The sequence below is a fragment of the Humulus lupulus genome, chromosome 1 (genome assembly GCF_963169125.1).
Source record: "Humulus lupulus chromosome 1, drHumLupu1.1, whole genome shotgun sequence".
In the NCBI taxonomy this organism is placed as follows: Eukaryota; Viridiplantae; Streptophyta; class Magnoliopsida; order Rosales; family Cannabaceae; genus Humulus; species Humulus lupulus.
The window spans coordinates 272,375,753-272,394,762 of record NC_084793.1 but is presented as its reverse complement, the minus strand read 5'-3'; the positions used below and the strand labels follow the sequence as shown (position 1 = coordinate 272,394,762).

Here is a 19,010-nt window from a genome sequence, read left to right as displayed (position 1 = left end):
CATCGGTTTGTTATTAAGGAATAATGGTTCAATGATCTGACAACCAAAATTTACAAACTTTGTGATAATTACACTAAGGTAAAATTCAAATCGGAAGACATTTTTTTATGCACCCATGCAAATGTTTCTATTGAGAGTGATTATTTAATCCAGTGGGGGCATATTATATTTTAATATAATGTTTGATCGATTAAATAAATGTTACAAAAAGTGATTATTTAATCTAAGTGGGGGAATGCTATATTCTTTTAAATAATATAATGTTAGGTTAAATAATGTAACGAAATGTGATTTGTCATACCTTGCAATATATTATTGAGAGTTACAAAATTGGACACATGTGTGTGCCTAAATGCAACATATTTTGGAGTTACAAAATCAGTTACAAATTTGTAACTCCCAAATATTACCCAATAATGTGTAGATTATATGTTAGACATTTTGAGTTTGAATTTAACAGAGCCATTATATAATATGACTGTTGAAGACATGTTTTTAACTCCCATGAGGTCTATATGGAGGTTACAAAATCATGTGAGAAGAGATTGTGACGTTTTTTTGGAAAATTGAAAAAATTGCAAGCTAAAATTGCATTGTGGCCACAGCCGCTGATTATCCTTGGTCGCGGCCTGGGGTCCTTACAATCTATTCCAATTTTGTTTTTTTCTCCAATTTGAATAGTTTTAATATCCCAAGTAACTCCCAAATCTTCATTTCAATTTCATAAACACCAAATTAAACATTGGTAACAACCATGGGGGTTAGTGTACTTTGTAATTCAAAGGGTATCTCAAACTCTATAATTAGGAGCCTGCTTGTAAGACACACCGTTTTTCTATCCACAAAACACTTGACTGAAAAATACACTATAGAGGCTTGATAATTCCAGAGAGCTATTTCCTTGAGAGACCCATTAATACTTAGATAATTGTGGGAAATAAGCTTTTGGACAAATGTCTTGAACCTTGTTCAAGTTGGTGATCCCTACTACTCTACACTTTGGTGTGTGAGAATTTGTGTTCTTATTATTGTTCTTTTTCATTCTTTTGTTCTTATTTTACTTGTATTATTATTGATTTGAGTTTGTAATTTTCTTCTTCTACAACCTTTCTATTTACTTGTAATTTTATTTAATCAATCCTATTGCCCATTTGTCTTTTCTTGCTTAGAGTTGTAATCTTGATTTCTATATTTTCCATTGAATATAATATATTCTCTAACATACTTCACTATAAAAATCACTGTTAATTTTTTTTTGAAAGAAGCTACTGAACATTAATTAAAAAAATGGGCCTTCCTTAAAATGAGGCCTGAGGCAATCGCCTAATTCGCCTACTAGTAAAGCCGGCCCTGCATAATAGTACATTATGTGATGATCGAGATATCTGACGAATTATTGAGTACATTATATATGAGATATGCTCTTGTTTTTCTTTCATGTCAAATATTAGATCTTTACAAATAGATTGGTTCGTTCATTAATAATTCACTAATGATTAATTATATAAAGTCATATATATATATATATATATATATAGTTAATGATGTCGTGGACAAAGTTATCCCGATTCGTCATTTGTGAAATATTCGATCTTTGGGGAGATTTTGATTAAGAGATATTATATACCTGCATGAGTTTGATAAATTAACAATGATTAATGAATACATAACATATACAGCAGTACATGCAGGTAAGTATACTGTTGAAGAATTTATTTTCAGTTAAAGGTAATTGATAATATTGTGAAATTATTCAAGAGTGCTTGGTTGGTAATAGTAAATTAAGTCTGCAAATACCTTTAAGTTTGAGTTGGGGGTTTGACTTATATTAAGTATGTTGACTGGGCTGGCTTAGTTGAAGGTGGACTGGCATATTTGACTGCTCTCCATTCATGTCAAGATTGTAAGAAACAATGAAGTTGTTTCCACTTGTTGCAGTCGAGGTAGTAGTAGTCATGTCCCGTGTGCCATAAACCTGGCAAATTATTATTTATATGATGCTCTTATATCTTATTATTAACCATTTTTTTTAATCAAAAGTACTATAAATATATAAACATATGCATGCGAAGGAGTACACACACACATGCACTAGTATTTGGATGATGTGCTATTTGTTTTTTTTGGCACGAAACAGTAAAAAGAGGGATGTCGATTTCAGTTTAAGTACCAACACTACTTAGCATATTAATTACGATATATATATATACATACATCTGAAATAATTTGTCAATGATTCGTAATTAATTTGAATTGGTCAATTATGTACCTTATTGTTCAATTCCGAGTTTTCTTGACGAAAGTGATTTATCTTCTTGCATAAATCAACATTTTCCTGATGAATGAGGTTACCCTGTCATATATGGAACAGTCACTAAGACTGCGGAGTTGAAACTATATATGCTTAACAGCTATTATATATATATAGTAACAACTATCATATGTTTCTTGGGGAAAATATAAGTACCTTTCGGCTTAGCTCTCGTATTTCATCGGTGAGCATTTGTTCCTTCACGAGTTAAAGAGTGCGTGTTACACATATATAATAAGGTCATGCATATAAATATATATGAAGCATATATTATGTATACATTATTGGGATTGGATATAGAAATCAAAGGTACGTTTTCTGACCTTTTTCATACGGATGCCCTTAAGACTTAATTCCAACTGGTTTTCGAGATTTTGTAGCTCCTTCACGCTCAAACCACAAAGTTCTTTCCCCATCAATTGTCTGCAATATATGATCACAATTAATAGTAAATGCAGGTTAATTAATTATGCTACTATTCATACATATATATACATGTATATCCTCCTCATGCTTTACATATTTCTTTTTCACCTTGTACTAATCTTTTCCACAAGTACTGTAAGTACAGTTAGTGCTACTAACAGTAACAGAAACGTGTTTTATCGTGAATAATTATCCAATGTATAGGTCTACTTTGGTACGTAGTAGGATATGCTATGAATGAGAATGATGATGAGAAGAAAAAAGTTATGCAAACAATTCGTATAATGAGAAAATAATATATATAAAATACAAAATTTAACTCACTAATCAGATAAAATTATTCAAAATTTCTCAACCATTAAGAAGTTAATTGAGTTAAATTTGATGTTCTTAAATTTCATATTAAAAAATATATACTTACATATGTAGTAGCAAATATAAATAATAAGCCTTAATCATAGGTGATCATTTCCCAGTATCTAAATTTCATTTATATATATGTAAAAGGATATATAAATATATATATATATATAAATATGTATATATAAATAATTAGAAGAAGCTACGATGGATATATAAATGTTGGAGAATTGCTAAGGGGTATTTTCCCAACATCATAAGAATGTAATATTCTATTATTAATGTAATCTAATATCGGATCTCACATATTTTGAATTTAATAAGTATTATAAAATATTACTAATTAACCATAAAGTGCTATTTTATGTGGTATTGAGCAGCTTAAGCTGACAAATAACAACAATCTTACATGTTGTACCTATAAGTTTCTTGGAGGTTCTGCAGTTGATGCCTTAAGATTGCCACCTCCCTTTGCCAAAACTAGCCACATCACATCACAACAAAACCAAAACATGTGGAAGCTAGTGAGTATACCAAAAGTACATTGTTTTTCCAATGTAATGAAAGTTGTCCAGATTTACGCAGAAACAATAAGCTATCTAGTTTATTTTGGCACATTACTCCTTCGATAAATATATAACATCATCTTACGTCTACCACTACCACTAAGTATTTAGGGGATAATGATCTACATAAATTGTGTCTACACATATATATATGCGTGAACAAATTTTCATTTGAAAATGTTAATAAGTTTTCAATGTATATAGAACTACCTCATCAAGTACGCAATAATTATTTTTATGTACATTAATTAATTCTAGTGATATTTTCATGTACATTAATTAATTCTAGTGATATGTAACATACTAGTTCCATGCATTAAGCATTTATGATTCATGATAGCAGATACTACAACTCTTTGGGAAGAAAATTACATTTATAACATAGCCGACTTATGTATTGGTGAAAAAAATCTATGTTCAGTATGTTTCCTACTCAGTTACATAATATCTTCTGCCTCCCGTGGATGTAGAAAGATTGTCGAACCATGTAGTTCTGTGTGTTTTATTTTTACTGATTTGATATACTCCTATACCGCTATTTATTGCTCTGGCGCACAAAAGATTGGTATCAGAGCCAAATATAGCGATAACATATATCAAAGCGAAGCTCTTGATAAGACGAATCCAACGCCACAAGAATCACTCAAATCAGAGGTCGGACGCACTGCGAGGAGCCGCCGAAGTGCTACTGCCAGTAAATGAGTCAACTCACCGAGTTGGACTGAGTCAACTCACTGAGGTGAGCCATAAAGCTATTGACCGAGCCATGAAGCTGTTGACCGATCTACTAAGCCTGTTTGACTGAGCAGTTTATCCGTTGACTTTTGTTGACCGTTGAACAAGCCGTTGACTGTTGCCCAGCGAGTCAACTCAGTTAAAAGTGAATTTTGGGCCGAGTTAGTCCTTTTTTTACACATGTTTCCAACCAAGTCGAATCTATTCCTAGATAATTGGACCGTTCCAGATTCAACTGCGAACTCCGTTTTTTCATTTAAGGTTTTTTTTTTATTTTTTTTTATTTTTTTATAGAAAAACCCTATTTTAAGTTATAAGTGCAAAATTCTGTTATCTGTTTGCACTAATGGCTAATATCGGAGAGACCGTGGAAGGTGCACAACTTGAGGGTAGTTCTTTAGATGAACAACATGATATTAGAAGTTTCGGCGAAACAAGTGGTTCTATTTGAAGAACCATGTTATCCAATGCAAAATTTGAGGTGGAGAAATTCGACGACACACATAACTTTGGTATGTGGCAATGCAAAGTGTCAGATATACTGTTCAGAGAAGGATCTAATATTACCTTGGAGACTAGGCCAGAAGATTATTCCAATGAAGACTAGAATTATGTCAACCGACAAGCTTGTGGCACATTCTGATTATGTTTAGGAAAAGATTAGAAGTACTTTGCCATGAAAGAGAATGTAGCCAAAGTTATTTGGAAGAAGCTCGATGATAAATACATGAAAAAATAACTTGTAGAGAACCGACTCTACCTGAATAAGAAGTTTTTTCGTTTTTAGTATAAGAAATGTACCCCTATGATTGAGCATTTAGATAATTTCAATAAAAAATGCTGGTTGATGTTCAAAATCTAGATGTTAAAATTATTGATGAAGATAAAGCTTTGTTGTTGCTGAATTCAATACTTGAAAGCTATGTTCATATAACCACAACTCTGTTATATAGAAAAGATGAGGTTAAATTCATAGATGTTTCTAATGCTTTGGTGAATAATGAGTACTGGACGAAGGATCAACACGATCACAGAGACTCACCATCTGAAGCACTGACTACAACCAGAGGCCAAACGAATAATAAGAAATCAAGCGGATCAAATAACAGGGGTCTATCTAGATCAAAGTCCAAAGGAGAGTTATCCAGAAGATGTCTTGTGAAGGACGAGTGTGCCTATTGCCACCAGAAAGGGCTCTTGAAGAAAGATTGTTCAAATAAGGACAAGTCAAATATAAATGATGCACAAAAGGTATATGATGATGAAGAATCCAACTTTACAATTTCATCATCAAACACATACTCATACAGATGGATCCTTGATTCCAGATGTTCCTATCATATGTGTTCGAATAGACATTGGTTCTCTAGTTTTGAGGAGCTTGATGGAGGAGTTGTGCTTATGGGCAACGACAATGCCTATCACACAAAAGGGATTGGAACGATACGATTGAAGATGCATGATAGTACAATCAAACGACTTACGAATGTCAGATACATTCTAGATCTAAAGAAAAACCTTATTTATTTAGGTGTTCTTGATTTTGATTGTTAACATTGGAAAATGGAGTCTTGAAAGTTACACAAGGTGCATTTGTAGTGATGAAAGGTACACAAAAGGAAAATTTATACTTCCTGGATGGGAGTACAGTTACAGGAAGAGCAGCTGTTTCTCGAAGTTGTGAAGAGAAGATGTCTGATTCTTCCCGCATTTGGCACATGCGCTTAGGGGAAAGCTTTGCAAGGCCTAGTGAAGCAAGGTCTACTTAAAGGTACCAAGACTGGAAAGTTTGATTTCTGCGAGCATTGTGTACTAGGAAAACAAACTAGAGTCAAGTTCGCACTACTGTTCATCGCACTAAGGGAACACTGGATTACATTCACATTGATGTCTGGAGACTTTCCAAGAATGCTTCACTTGGAGGTAAACACTAGTTTGTAAATTTTATCGATGATTTCTCTAGGTATGTCTGCGTATACACTATAAGTCACAAAGATGAAGTTCTTGATATATTTCTTAAATGAAAGAAAATGATTGACACTTAGACAGGCAGGAAGATCAAGAGAATCAGATTAGACAAGGCAAGTACAAATCATATCCATTCTTAAAAGTTTGTCAGAATGAAGGGATAATCAGACACTCTTTAGCACTGCGAACGCCACAACAGAATGGAGTTGCAGAAAGAATGAATCATACTTTGGTTGAAAAAGTTCGATGTATGCTTTCTCAATCCAAATTGAGCAAGACATTTTGGGCCGGGGCTTTGTCATATGCAACCCATATCGTCAACCGACTCCCTGCTACTACACTAGATGTGAAAAATCCTAAAGAGGTATGGTCTGGACATCTGCTTCTGATTATGATTCATTACAAATATTTGGATCTGCATATTTTCATGATAGTGAATCCAAATTGGACCCTAGAGCAAAGAAAGTTGTGTTATGGGGTTTTAATGGATGAGTTAAAGGATTGCATCTTTGGTGTGGTAAATCCAAGAAGATTGTCTTAAGCCGAGATGCCACATTTGATGAGTTTGTTATACTGAGACAGACAACTTCAAAGAAAGAGAATGAGAATCTGAATGCTCTTTCTAAGGTGTAGCTTGAGACACCAAAAATCCTGAAAAATTTGTTCCGATTACCGATTGTGGTGAAGATGAAAGTAAAGATCCAGAGAAGATCTCAATTTTGAGGTGGAGGTTCCCTCACCATCACCGCAGATCAATCTACAACCATAATCTATTGCCGCATCTCGAATGAGAAGGTATATTAGAATGCCTGCCAGATACACAGACATGGTAGCATTCACACTTCCAGTAATTGATGATGATGTTCCTTGCACATACAGAGAAGTCGTGGAGAGAGTTGGCTGTAAGAAGTGGAAGATGACAATGGATGAAGAGATGAAGTCTTTACATCAGAATCAGACTTGTGAGTTGGTTCAACTTCCCAAAGGAAAGAACACTATTGGTTGCAAGTGGGTCTATATGCCAAGAAGGAAGGAGTTCCTGGTAAAGACAACATCTGGTACAAAACTAGACTGGTAGCAAAATATTATACTCTGAAAGAAGGAATAGACTATAATGAAGTATTCCCATATATTTTTAATCATTCATCTATTCAAATATTGTTGGATTTGGTAGCACAATTTGATCTCAAGTTAGCTCAACTTGATGTCAAGACAACTTTTCTCTATGGTACTTTAAACAAAGAGATCTACATATCTCAACCGAATGGCTTCAAAGTTCCAGGATGAGAGAATTGGGCAGCAAGCTAAGTCACTGTATGGTTTGAAGTAATCACCACGACAGTGGCATAAGTGCTTTGATAGCTTCATCAGAGAGCAGAAAAACACCCGCAACCAGTTTGATCACTGTGTGTACTTTCAGAAACTCCAAAATGGTTCTTTCATTTATTTGCTCTTATATGTTGATGATATGTTAATTGCATCTAAGAGAAAGGTGGAGATCGACAGACTGAAGGCCCTGTTGAGTTCAAAGTTTGAAATGAAAAATCTTGGAGAAGCTAAGAAAATTCTTGGGATGGAAATCACAAGAGATAGAGTTGCAAGCACGATCTGTCTGACACAGATTCAATATCTGAAGAAAGTACGGCAAAGGTTTGGCATTGACGAGAAAACCAAACCAATAAGTACACCGCTTGCTCCTCATTTTCAGTTAATTGCATTGATGTCACCTAGCACCGTTGATGAGAAGAAGCAAATGGATAGTGTGCCATATGCAAATGTCGTTGGTGCGCTGATGTATGCAATGGTATGCACTAGACTTGATATTTCACACGCCGTAAGTATGGTGAGTCGATACATGCACAATCTCGGTAAAGGACATTGGCAAGCAGTGAACTGGATTCTACGGTACATCCATGGTATTGTGGATATTGGTTTGAAGTTTGAGAGAAATAAGACTGATGGTAAGCACCTAGTCGGATATGTGGATTCTGATTACGCTGGAGATCTAGATAAGCATTGGTCTACAACTGGCTATGTATTCACAATGGCAGGAGGACCAGTTTGCTGGAGACCAACATTGTAGTCAATTGTAGCTTTGTCTGCTATAGAGGTAGAGTATATGGCTATAACAGAAGCATTCAAAGAAGCTATATGGCTTCTCGGGTTGACCAAGGATTTGGGTATTGTTCAGAAGAACGTGGAGTTTTTATGTGATAGCCAGAGTGCCATTTTTTTGGCAAAGAACCAAGTCCATCACGGTCGCACCAAGCACATCGATGTGAGGTTTCATTTTGTTCGGGAAATTGTCGATGACAGGAATGTTATACTCTAGAAAGTTGGGACTGCCGATATGCTTACATAGGTAGTTATAGGGATCAAGTTTCAACAGTGTTTGAACTTTATCAACATCTCTCGAGCTTAGAGTGCCAAGGGCGCAGAGGCACCACTATGAACCTTTAGCCAAGGTGAAGATTGTTGACAAATTGTCTCAAGCTTAAGGCTCAAGACACCTAGCTTATACCTAGCTTATAACATGAGACTTTTGTGTATCTTCATTAAGGCACCTTAGAGAGAGAGAGAGACTTTTCTCTTCTATAAATAAGAAGGAGCTCTTTGAAGAAGAACAATCGGTTGGAGAGGAAAAATCAGAGAGAAAAAGCTTAGTTGAGAGTGTGAGTATTTGTTGAGAGACATACTCTGTGAGTGAGAGTATCTAGGAAACACTTTGGGAAAACCTGAGAGATATCATTGGTGAGGAAATCAGTATCTGTATTCTGTATATTTTCTACTCAGTTCAATAATATCTGCTGCCTCTCGTGGATGTATGCAAATTTCCAAACCACGTAATTTTGTGTGTTTTATTATTACCGATTTGATGTATTCTTATACCACTATTTATTGCTTCTGCACACAATATGTGTGCCCTCTAGGGTGAAAAATATATATATCTTTGTTTCAAATTTTGTTGAGAGTTTCTCAACTAATTACATGCATCATCTATGATTGACACTAGTTATATGAAATAGATTATGCAAGAGTTGAAAGTTCTCCATTCTTTTGAGTTAGTCATTAATATTATAACTTGGTTATAATTGTTTTATGATGGTAATCATCATTCATATGAATCATGTCACAACTAATATATATATATACATTAAAATCTCCATAAAGTGTTACTCTATATTTGCATAACTCCCGTATAGTCATAATTTTTTTTAGTTGCAACTTGAGACTAGTTATAAATAAGAATAAACTCCACATTGTAATAAGTTATAATATTTCTTGGTCACATCTTAAAAAATATGCCTCCACACACAGTAATAATTGACTTAATATTAAATATATTTATAAAGAGAGTAATCGGTGAAAATGTCATATTTTTTTTAAGCCATTTTGCACTCCCGCCTAGTTTTGATAGCCATAGTGCAAAATGACTTAAAAAAATATGTCATTTTGCTAAAGAACCCTTATATTTATGCTATCTTTTACATACTAAAATTTCATGATAAAATTAATTATCAACTTAGATTTGTAAAATAACTTTGTATATTTCCAATATTATATACGTATGTACATTGTAGCCATATCCTTATGTCATTTTCGTTTATTAATAATGTTTTACATCAAATTTGACATGTTTTATTAATTATTATTTTTTAAATTAGATTTAAATATGTATATTCTCAATATTTTATAAATATAATTCTATTAATTTATAATCTCTTTATAGTAATAAAATATGTTGAGGTTTTACTATACTTAATATATATTTAATGGTGATATCATCTGTCTATATATACGTACTTAGATTACGCATATATATGTACATATTTTTGAACAGACGCATATGTACTTCAATATGTCAAGGCTGTATAGATAATTAATAACCAGATGGAAACCATTTTAAGCCCTACATGTCATGTATATGCTGTATGCAACTTAAAACATTTATAACATAGTACGTAATATATTCTTCCTGATCTATATTTGTGGTTTCCTAGAATATAATGAACATACAACCATGAATATGCAAAGGTTGAGAAATATAATAATTAAAGACAATCTTAAAGTTAACTGCAGAGAGAGTCTCTGAATAACTACATATATTTAAAGAATTATTATCTCTTGATCATTGGATTATCGATTATTTTAATGAGAAAGTTCTTATTGGTAGCATAATTTTTTCTTAATTAGTGTTTTCCCCCATATAATTCTCGAGTAATATAAGATTCTAGAGTACAGCAATGTCGGGCATCTCCTTTAAAGTCTATAATTAATACTGCTACACGCTTTTCAAATTAGTAATCAACTATATATTTGAATACATATACATGTATAGCTTTTAAAGATATATAGATCAATGAGGTCACATAATAGTCAGTAATATATGTACCTTAATTTCTGATGTTGGGTTGAGAAGTTGTTGATGTTCCTCATTTGCCTTGTTATATCGTTCTATTACCGATTTCATGCAGCTGGAAGAAGTACATCGATATATTATTTACTAATATATGTTTATCATGAATACCATCATTATATTACACAAAGATATATATTTTAATCATATACCACCATTAATTTATACCAAAAAGAAGAAAAAGGTGAAGAAAAAAAATGGAAAAAGGTATACAATAAGAACAACACATATTATATCCTCTCTAAAAAAGAAGAACAGCATACATATTCTACAAACTCTAGGCAATGATAGAAAACGTAGATCTCTAAACCATGCATTTTTTAAGATATACAAAAGGTTCCACTTTTCTTTGTGCTTTGGTTGAACCATATAAATATATTTATATATATATATGTATATATATATATTTATATACATCTTTAACGTGGTCAAAGCTAGCTAGTTCATGCCTCGCTGGACGAAGACATGCATGGTTAAGGAGGATGATAATCAAGTGAAACTCCTTGGTCAAACTAATTATTAAACCAAAATAAATAAGCTAAGAAATATCATCAACATTTTCAACCTGATAATTAGTAGCTGACTCATGAGTCATGAGAACACAATGGCGTGATTCCCATGAAAAGAAATATCCCAGCTATATAGATTGATCAAAGGCAAAAACGTTTTTTTACATTATATACCGTGTCATAAGTTTAAGTAACGAGAATTTTAATCTCCTTATCCCATTACAAGTATGAATTCTGTGTTTTGATAAAATACTTTTTAGATTATGTATTTTATAAAATGGTTCAAATAGACTCTTAAATTCGATTTTGATTAAATTTTTTTGAACTAAAATCATAAATAATTTACCAAACTAACAATTCAGAAAAAAAAAACACAATTATTATGCTTCATCAAAATCAGATTTATGAGTCACTATTTGAACCATTTTACAAATCATATGTACAAAAAATAATTTGTTAAAATACATGATGTAAACAGACAATAAAAAAAATTGAGAGTCTAAAAAAAATATAAACTCTGTTAATATGATCCCACTACCTTAATTAAGTTTCTCTGCATGTTGGCTCATGAGCTATAATATTCTGATCCCAGTATATATATACTATTTCTTAATATTGATATGACACAATCCAATCCTTAATGTGACATTGATGTATGCATGTGTACATTGATGTATGCATTGATTCTAAAGTTCGTATTGGCCGTATGATAAATACACAGCGCAGAAAATTAATTAGATATTTAGTAACAACACAAATTTTAATAAAAAAATGAAGGAATGATGACAAGTTTTCATCATAAAATAATATTTTATTGTGATAAATATCTGTAAATTATTGTGACTAAATAAAAATAATTATTACCACTATACATAAGACTTTTGACCCAATAAATTTTTGAATTAAGACTAAATTAGTGATGGATGTTGTGACTAATGCTTTTATAGATAAGTGTGTTCAATATCTATATTTGATAATATTCACCAAGTCATCAACCAACTCAAAGTATATTAAATTTAATTCAGACAATTTTTCAAAGGACAAATCCAAACCTAATGCGCCATTCAACTACTATATATATAATACGTATATATATATATACTATAAATTTATAATCTTTAGATTAATTAGTGAATTTTGGTCACCTTTTTTTAGAATATTTATAGTTTAATTCTCATTCTCAACCAAGCAACATATATTTATATATATGTTAAATAAGTAATAACATGCAAAATATAATTGTTTAAAGAAACCCGCTCTCATTGATATCAACTTGTCACAAAGTTTAAGAAATAATTTAGTGAACCATATATTATATGTAATGTTAAAAACAAATATTTATTTTTGTGTTTCCAGCCTGACATTTTAGAGGACAATCACAAGCCAAACCAAACTTGATTGCTTTCTGAAAAATTCAAGCTAATTATTAAACTCTAGTGACTTTTGGCCATTCTTTTGTAGATTGATATGCTAACTTGGTTTAATTGGCTTTATTGAATTGGATGAACATGCCTGAGTTCACCATATTATATCATTGTTGATAAAAAAAAGGAGAGTATATATATCTTTAATGTCATTTTAGTTTGATCTATAATATATTAATATTTACTAAGTTTTGCCCTTTTTTATGTTTCACTATTTGTTTTACATGTGAATTTGTCATTAATAACAGAAAAATTAGGTAGCTATACTCTAAATCCGAACTTTGAAGTCGTAGTGTATGTATTAGAAGACTTTACCAATAAAAGATCATGTCAACAATAATTCCTAATTTCACAATTTTTTACTTTTTTTAATTGACTTAATTATATTTCATTCTAATTTATCTTATCATTATTACTTATAAATTAAGTTGCTATAAACTTAATGTTTTAGGTGCATGTAAGCAACACTAAATGTCGAAGGAATAAAACCCTAAACTATTATATTCATATGGATAGCCACCCTACAAAAACATTTCTTGCAAAAAAAAATCATTAGCAAGTATATACTACTTATATGTAGATACACATAAACAAAGACAAAATAAAAATCTGGTTTTAGTCTTTAATTATGGTGTGCATATGATAGAAAAAAAATGAAGAGGTTAATATCTACTCCAATTAGTTTATAATAAACTGATTATATTTATATATGTTGGCGTGTGTATTAAGATCCACTAGACTGCATTTATAATCTATCTGCCTGTGATATAATGACATGTTATATATATGCGCATCTGCAACAATGGATAATAATGAGGCCATATATAAATGGAGATCTTACTAATTTGGAATATGCCAGACCTGAAATATATTCTAATAAGCTCAAACTCCCAGCAACTTACTTAGCTAGATCCATATATGATCATTATATCAATATTTTCTCATAGGGGATTTTTTCAGTATATATCTATTTAAGTTTCAAAACAAGTTCCTTAAAAAAAAAAAAAAACAAGTTAAAAAGAAAGAACCTTCATTTTGATCTTCACTTCCCAATAAAATGAAGCTCAAACATTTACAGATATCAGTAAATATTTGTCTGCATAGATCATATATATATATATTAATATTTCGATTGGATACTATTAATTAATGCATCACGATATTCATTTACATATATACATGTATTGATCTGCTAATTAAGATCCCAGGCACGCGGCCAGGACCGGTCTCTGTACTGCCATGCAAAAACAAAATGCCGCATGCCGTACTATAAATCAGTAAACTATATATAATAAAACAGTGATTATTCACACAAATTCTTATCGAATTTATGATTATAATTATACTAACTACTAACTTTTAAGCAGACATGAAAACTAGATTTACTAATTAAATTAGAAGGCAGGCGGCAATAGCTAAATACCAATACACAAATCTCAAGTTACAATATTACAATTTTACTTTTCCCAATTAATCAAGTCCAGACGAAATATTATCAAAAGCAAATTAGGAAAAAAATAAAATTGAACATATATATACTATATATTATTATAATGCGTGTGCGCGAGTGGCCAAACCTGGTGTTCGCAAACTCATAGAGCTTTCCTGTGCTGGAGAAGATGACAAGCCCAACTTCTGCATCGCAGAGAATTGCGAGCTCTTTGGCCTTCTTAATCAAACCCTTCCTTCGTTTGGAGAATGTTACTTGGCGGCTTGTTGAGTTATCAATCCTCCGAATCACGATCTTCCCTCTCCCCATATCCAGTAGTATTCTAGCTCTCTGTATCCTAGGGTTTCTATATCTATATCTATATTTATATAAATATTTCTATTGTCGTGTTAACCAGGATCAATACTAGGGCTCATGGCTGATGAAGAAGATAAAGAAAAAGAATTTATAAGGGTTTGGCCGAATCAAGGCTTTTCAGAATTTTCTGGTGATCTAGAGATGGCGGTGTGGAAGGTTTGGTATTGCAATTTTCCTTATGTGCTCATCTACACAACTTTTTTTTTTTTTATTATTTTTTTTTTATATATATATTATAAAATATGTATTGGTCTGAAACTAGGAAAGTTTTCCCAAAAAGAAAAAGTGCCTGTTTTAGGTATTTCAAGTATTAAAATAGTATAAATGGCTTGTACTTCTACATCATCAAATACTATCAAAAGATCACTCTCTAATCTCTATTATAATATGTGTAATTCTTATGAGAAGGGGATGGAGGTACTGTAAAACTATACTGAGATAATTACTACTTGTAAAGGCTGTATATTATTTTATTTCAAGTAGTAGTTTTATGGGGATGTCAGTTGTAGCTGTAGACAACTTCACACACGTGAGAATCCCAACATATGTAAATGTGCTTTCTGATATATTTTATTTGCTTTACCGTTGAGTGTTTGGTCAAAAATTAAACCTAGGATAGATCTTGTCGATTACTAAGTACCGCAGATCCTAGCTCTTTATAAATTATATTATTATATATATTGGCAACTTATGCTAATTCTAGCTGGTTTATCTATATCTTTTCTTCTTGTTAAGTTAACTCAAAAAAGGAAAGGCTAGATACATGTATATATATAAATATATAATAATTGCAAATTTTAAATTAATTGTTTAATAATTTTTTAGTCGTTTTGCATATGTTTTTTTAGCGAAAAAGTAAGAATCGTTTTGCATATATATATATATATATTGTTAGATTAGAAGAGTGTATGGAAATTAACTTATAATTAATAATTAATGGATTCGGAGCAGGTGAAATTTGCAGGTAAGAGAGAACTAATTCATGCAATCCAAATATAATTAAATGCTAGATATAATAATTAGCATATATGTTTATTTTCTTGCTTCATACGCTCTAGTAAGTCTCATGAGTAGTTGCAGCTACTATATAAACCACAAACCCATATATTTATATATGAAAAATATTTGTGCATACCTTTCGGATTTTGTCGAGCCTTCAGTTTTGTTGTCCTATATATTTTAGAAAAACGTATACATGTTGAAAAAAGCCAAGCAAAACACACTTAAAATTGAAGGGGGATAGTTACTTTGTATTTGACATCCAATCAATAACCTCAATTAAAGTTAACAAACTCCATCATATATATAAACTCTATTAATTAGCCAAAAAAAATTAGGGTGATTCTACAGGGTGTCACTTTAACCTCTATTGGTAGGGTCTTCTTTGTTTTCAGCATGTGGAAAAATTATAACCCAAATTTTTTATATGACGGTGTACATTATACTTATAGTAGGCATCCTACTAGTTTTTGATTTTTTTAAAAAAAATTACAGTGTTAAAATCAGGGTTCAGATTGTAAGCTTTATGACGTGCGTATAAAAAACACACATACATACACACATGTGTAACCGACTGCTTGAACCTTAATTTCAGTACCGTAAATTATTTGAAATTTCTCAAAAACTGATGGGATGCTTGCTATAACTACAATGTACACTATCATATAAAAAAAATTGGTTATAATTTCTCCATGTGCCAAAAACAGAGAAGATCCTACGGGTAGTTAGGGATTAAAGTGACACCACTATACTGAAATTTTCTAAAAAAATTATAGTTCATCTTTATTATTTTTGCATGAGAAATTACTCGTTTTTCTAATTTAGATGAAGTTCCTAATAAAACTACAAAAATAATAGGTTTTACTGAAAACGGATCTATCGACAAAGTTGAAAAATGTTGTCGGTATAGTATATTTGGCACAAGCGGGTAGAGTACATGGTTTTTTTTGGTGTATTAGTTCTATACCAACAACACTGGCTTCTACTGACAACACATTGTCGGTGCAGGTGTTTGATATATTTGACCCCCAACTCGTGTTCTTCATTTTGCCCTGAACCAAAATCCCAAAACCCTCGGTCGTAACCCCGAAATCCCAAAATCGGCTCTCTCTCTCCCACTGAAATCCCTAAACTAAACCCCCTCTCTCTTTAACGCTCTCTCTCTCTCTCCCACTGAACGTCACGTCACGACACCGATTGGTTCTCTCTCTCTCTCACGGTAAGGATATTTGTTTTTCTTTCTTATGCTACTTGTAATTAGGTCTGAGTTGTTACTTTTGTTTAATGTAGTTTTGACTCAATTGTAGTGAACATTCAAAGAATTTCAAGAGGCAGAGGACATCTAAATGAGAATAGATGGAAAAAATTGCATAATAACAGGAGCTAATTCTGGCATTGGCTTTGTCTGCACAAGGTACTTTTCTTATCTATTTATTAGTACCAACACAATTGAACTCAAATTAAACTATAAAAGCAAGGATCTTTACTTTTAGTTTATTATTATTAGTGGGGCAACTATGTATTTGGTTTGTCGAAATAAGGAGAGGGGAGAAGCTGCTTTTTCTCATATTAAGTCTTCAACAACACTACTACAAAGACATGCTTTCTCGACAGCTTTTAATTTTCACTATTGATCAATGATGACAGTCGACTAACTGTCGTATTTGCCTATGTTGGCGTAGGGGTAGCTATGCCGACAGTTAATAAGTGTCGTCGTTGCTGGCTATGCCGAAAATTAATAGGTGTCATCGTTGCTTGCTACGCCGACAGTTGATAAGTGTCGTCGTTGCTGGCAACGCCGACAGTTAATAGGTGTTGCTGTTGCTGGAAATGCCGACAGTTAATAGGTGTCGCCGTTGCTGGCAACATTGACAGTTATTAGGTTTCACTGTTGCTAGAAACGCTGACAGTTATTAGGTGTCCCCATAGCATTAAATTTATTTATATAAATAATAATTTTTCGATATATATTTTTTAAAACTTTTAATTATATTTTTAACAATTGAAAATTGATATATATATATATTTAAATAAAAAAATTACTTACATAATTAATTATTATTACCATAACTTGTAAATTTTTTTTATATTTATCATAATAAAAATTCATATACATACAACATTGTACTCATACAATTGAAATGTAAATAATACATCAAATCCGCATGAGACTAAATAATACAACGTTCTTGTTGATTCTTCTTTTGTGGGACCAAATTTTCAATAAACGCACTAATCAACTTCATAATTCAACAACACCCATCTCACATATCCTTATTAATTGATTAGAGTTAGAGATATAGAAAAGAGTGAAAAGAATACACACACATCTCATCAAATTCAATGACCAGCGGCTCTACACCAAGTCTGTTGAACAACGTTTTCACCTCGGTCGAATTCCTTCAAAACAACACGATTCGAATAAATCATTTCAAAATAAACATTTCTTTTTAAGCATGGGAAGAAGAGGTCTCAAGGGATTCAAACTTACTGTTTACCCAAAAAACGGTTGCTGATGACGCGGCGAGAATTTCTCACACGTGGTTGACACGTGGCCAAAGTACTGCTCGACTATCGACCAGAAGCACACCGCATCGTCAAGGTTAATTTTTAATACGACCAGGCTGGTCGTATAACCTGATTTATTTCCTTCTTAAGCTGTAATCTTATTATAACTGCATTGAATATTTCTTCATTACTATCTTGATACGCAATTATTAAGGAAAGATAGGGCACGTTGGCATATGTAACCCTCCTTGAGCCTATAAATACGCATGAAATAGCTCAAGGAAGGGACCATTTTGACTTTTGATTCCTGAGTCTTTTTGTGAAATATTGAGAGAAAAAATAGCTATAGTGAATAATGTATCGTCTTATTGTAATACATTCAAGGTTTGTGAAACTCAAGAACCCTAGTTCTTTGATCATGACTTTGAGATTCAATAATAACAATATCACTAAGTGGATATAGGTCATTACCATTCTTTGGGGCCGAACCACTATAATTCCTTGGTGTTTTCTTCCTTTCTGTTAGATTATCTTTTTCAATTGTCGTTCTACTTTTTGTCGTACATTTGACTTCGTGTCATTGACCAAATTGAGGGTCAACATTCTGGTGCTTTCATTGAGAGTTTGAGAAAAAACTGTGAAAAAATCTGATGGCGAAAACATCCAAGAAGACTGGACAGGCTGCTGGTGCTGCACCGTCCCAACCTCCTCCCCCAAACGTGGCTGAGAATGAACCACATTTGGAGTTTGATGAGGAAGAATTAGATTTCGAAACATTGAGGGCAACGCTGGGAGCATTGCAAGATGAGTTGGCTAACCTGAGGGCCAATCAAGAGAATGTTGCGGAGATAATGGCGTTACAACAAAGAGAAATAGAATGCCAACGTCAAGAGCTGAGTGAGCGGCAGGCTGAGATGGATCGTAGGCAGAGGGATGCCATGGCCTCCCTTGAAGTAGCCATCCCACTGGCTAGGAGAAGC

The 19,010-nt window shown here is 32.5% G+C and overlaps 1 protein-coding gene across 2 annotated transcripts; it reads right to left on the bottom strand.

Annotated features, from left to right (window-relative positions):
• Nucleotides 1-2,156: 2,156 nt before the first annotated feature.
• LOC133833796 (agamous-like MADS-box protein AGL21) lies at nt 2,157-14,858 on the bottom strand. Of its 2 annotated transcripts, XM_062263456.1 has the most exons (6): nt 14,294-14,858; nt 10,760-10,841; nt 3,516-3,577; nt 2,635-2,734; nt 2,468-2,509; nt 2,157-2,353 (listed from the first exon to the last, which is right to left on the bottom strand). In XM_062263456.1, exons 1-6 carry the CDS (start codon nt 14,473-14,475, stop codon nt 2,258-2,260), a joined length of 564 nt encoding a protein of 187 aa, XP_062119440.1. In that variant the 5' UTR covers nt 14,476-14,858; the 3' UTR covers nt 2,157-2,257. The 2 variants fall into 2 exon arrangements, with proteins under 2 accessions (XP_062119440.1, XP_062119441.1); XM_062263457.1 differs by lacking the exon at nt 2,468-2,509.
• Nucleotides 14,859-19,010: the final 4,152 nt, after the last annotated feature.

Coding starts and splice junctions, on each gene's coding strand:
- LOC133833796 (XM_062263456.1), bottom strand. CDS start 14,475: ATGGGGAGAGGGAAGATCGTGATTCGGAGGATTGATAACTCAACAAGC. Junction 3,578..10,759: donor ACCCAACATCAGAAATTAAG/GTACATATATTA, acceptor TGATGTGGCTAG/TTTTGGCAAAGGGAGGTGGC. Junction 2,354..2,467: donor TACGAGAGCTAAGCCGAAAG/GTACTTATATTT, acceptor CATATATGACAG/GGTAACCTCATTCATCAGGA.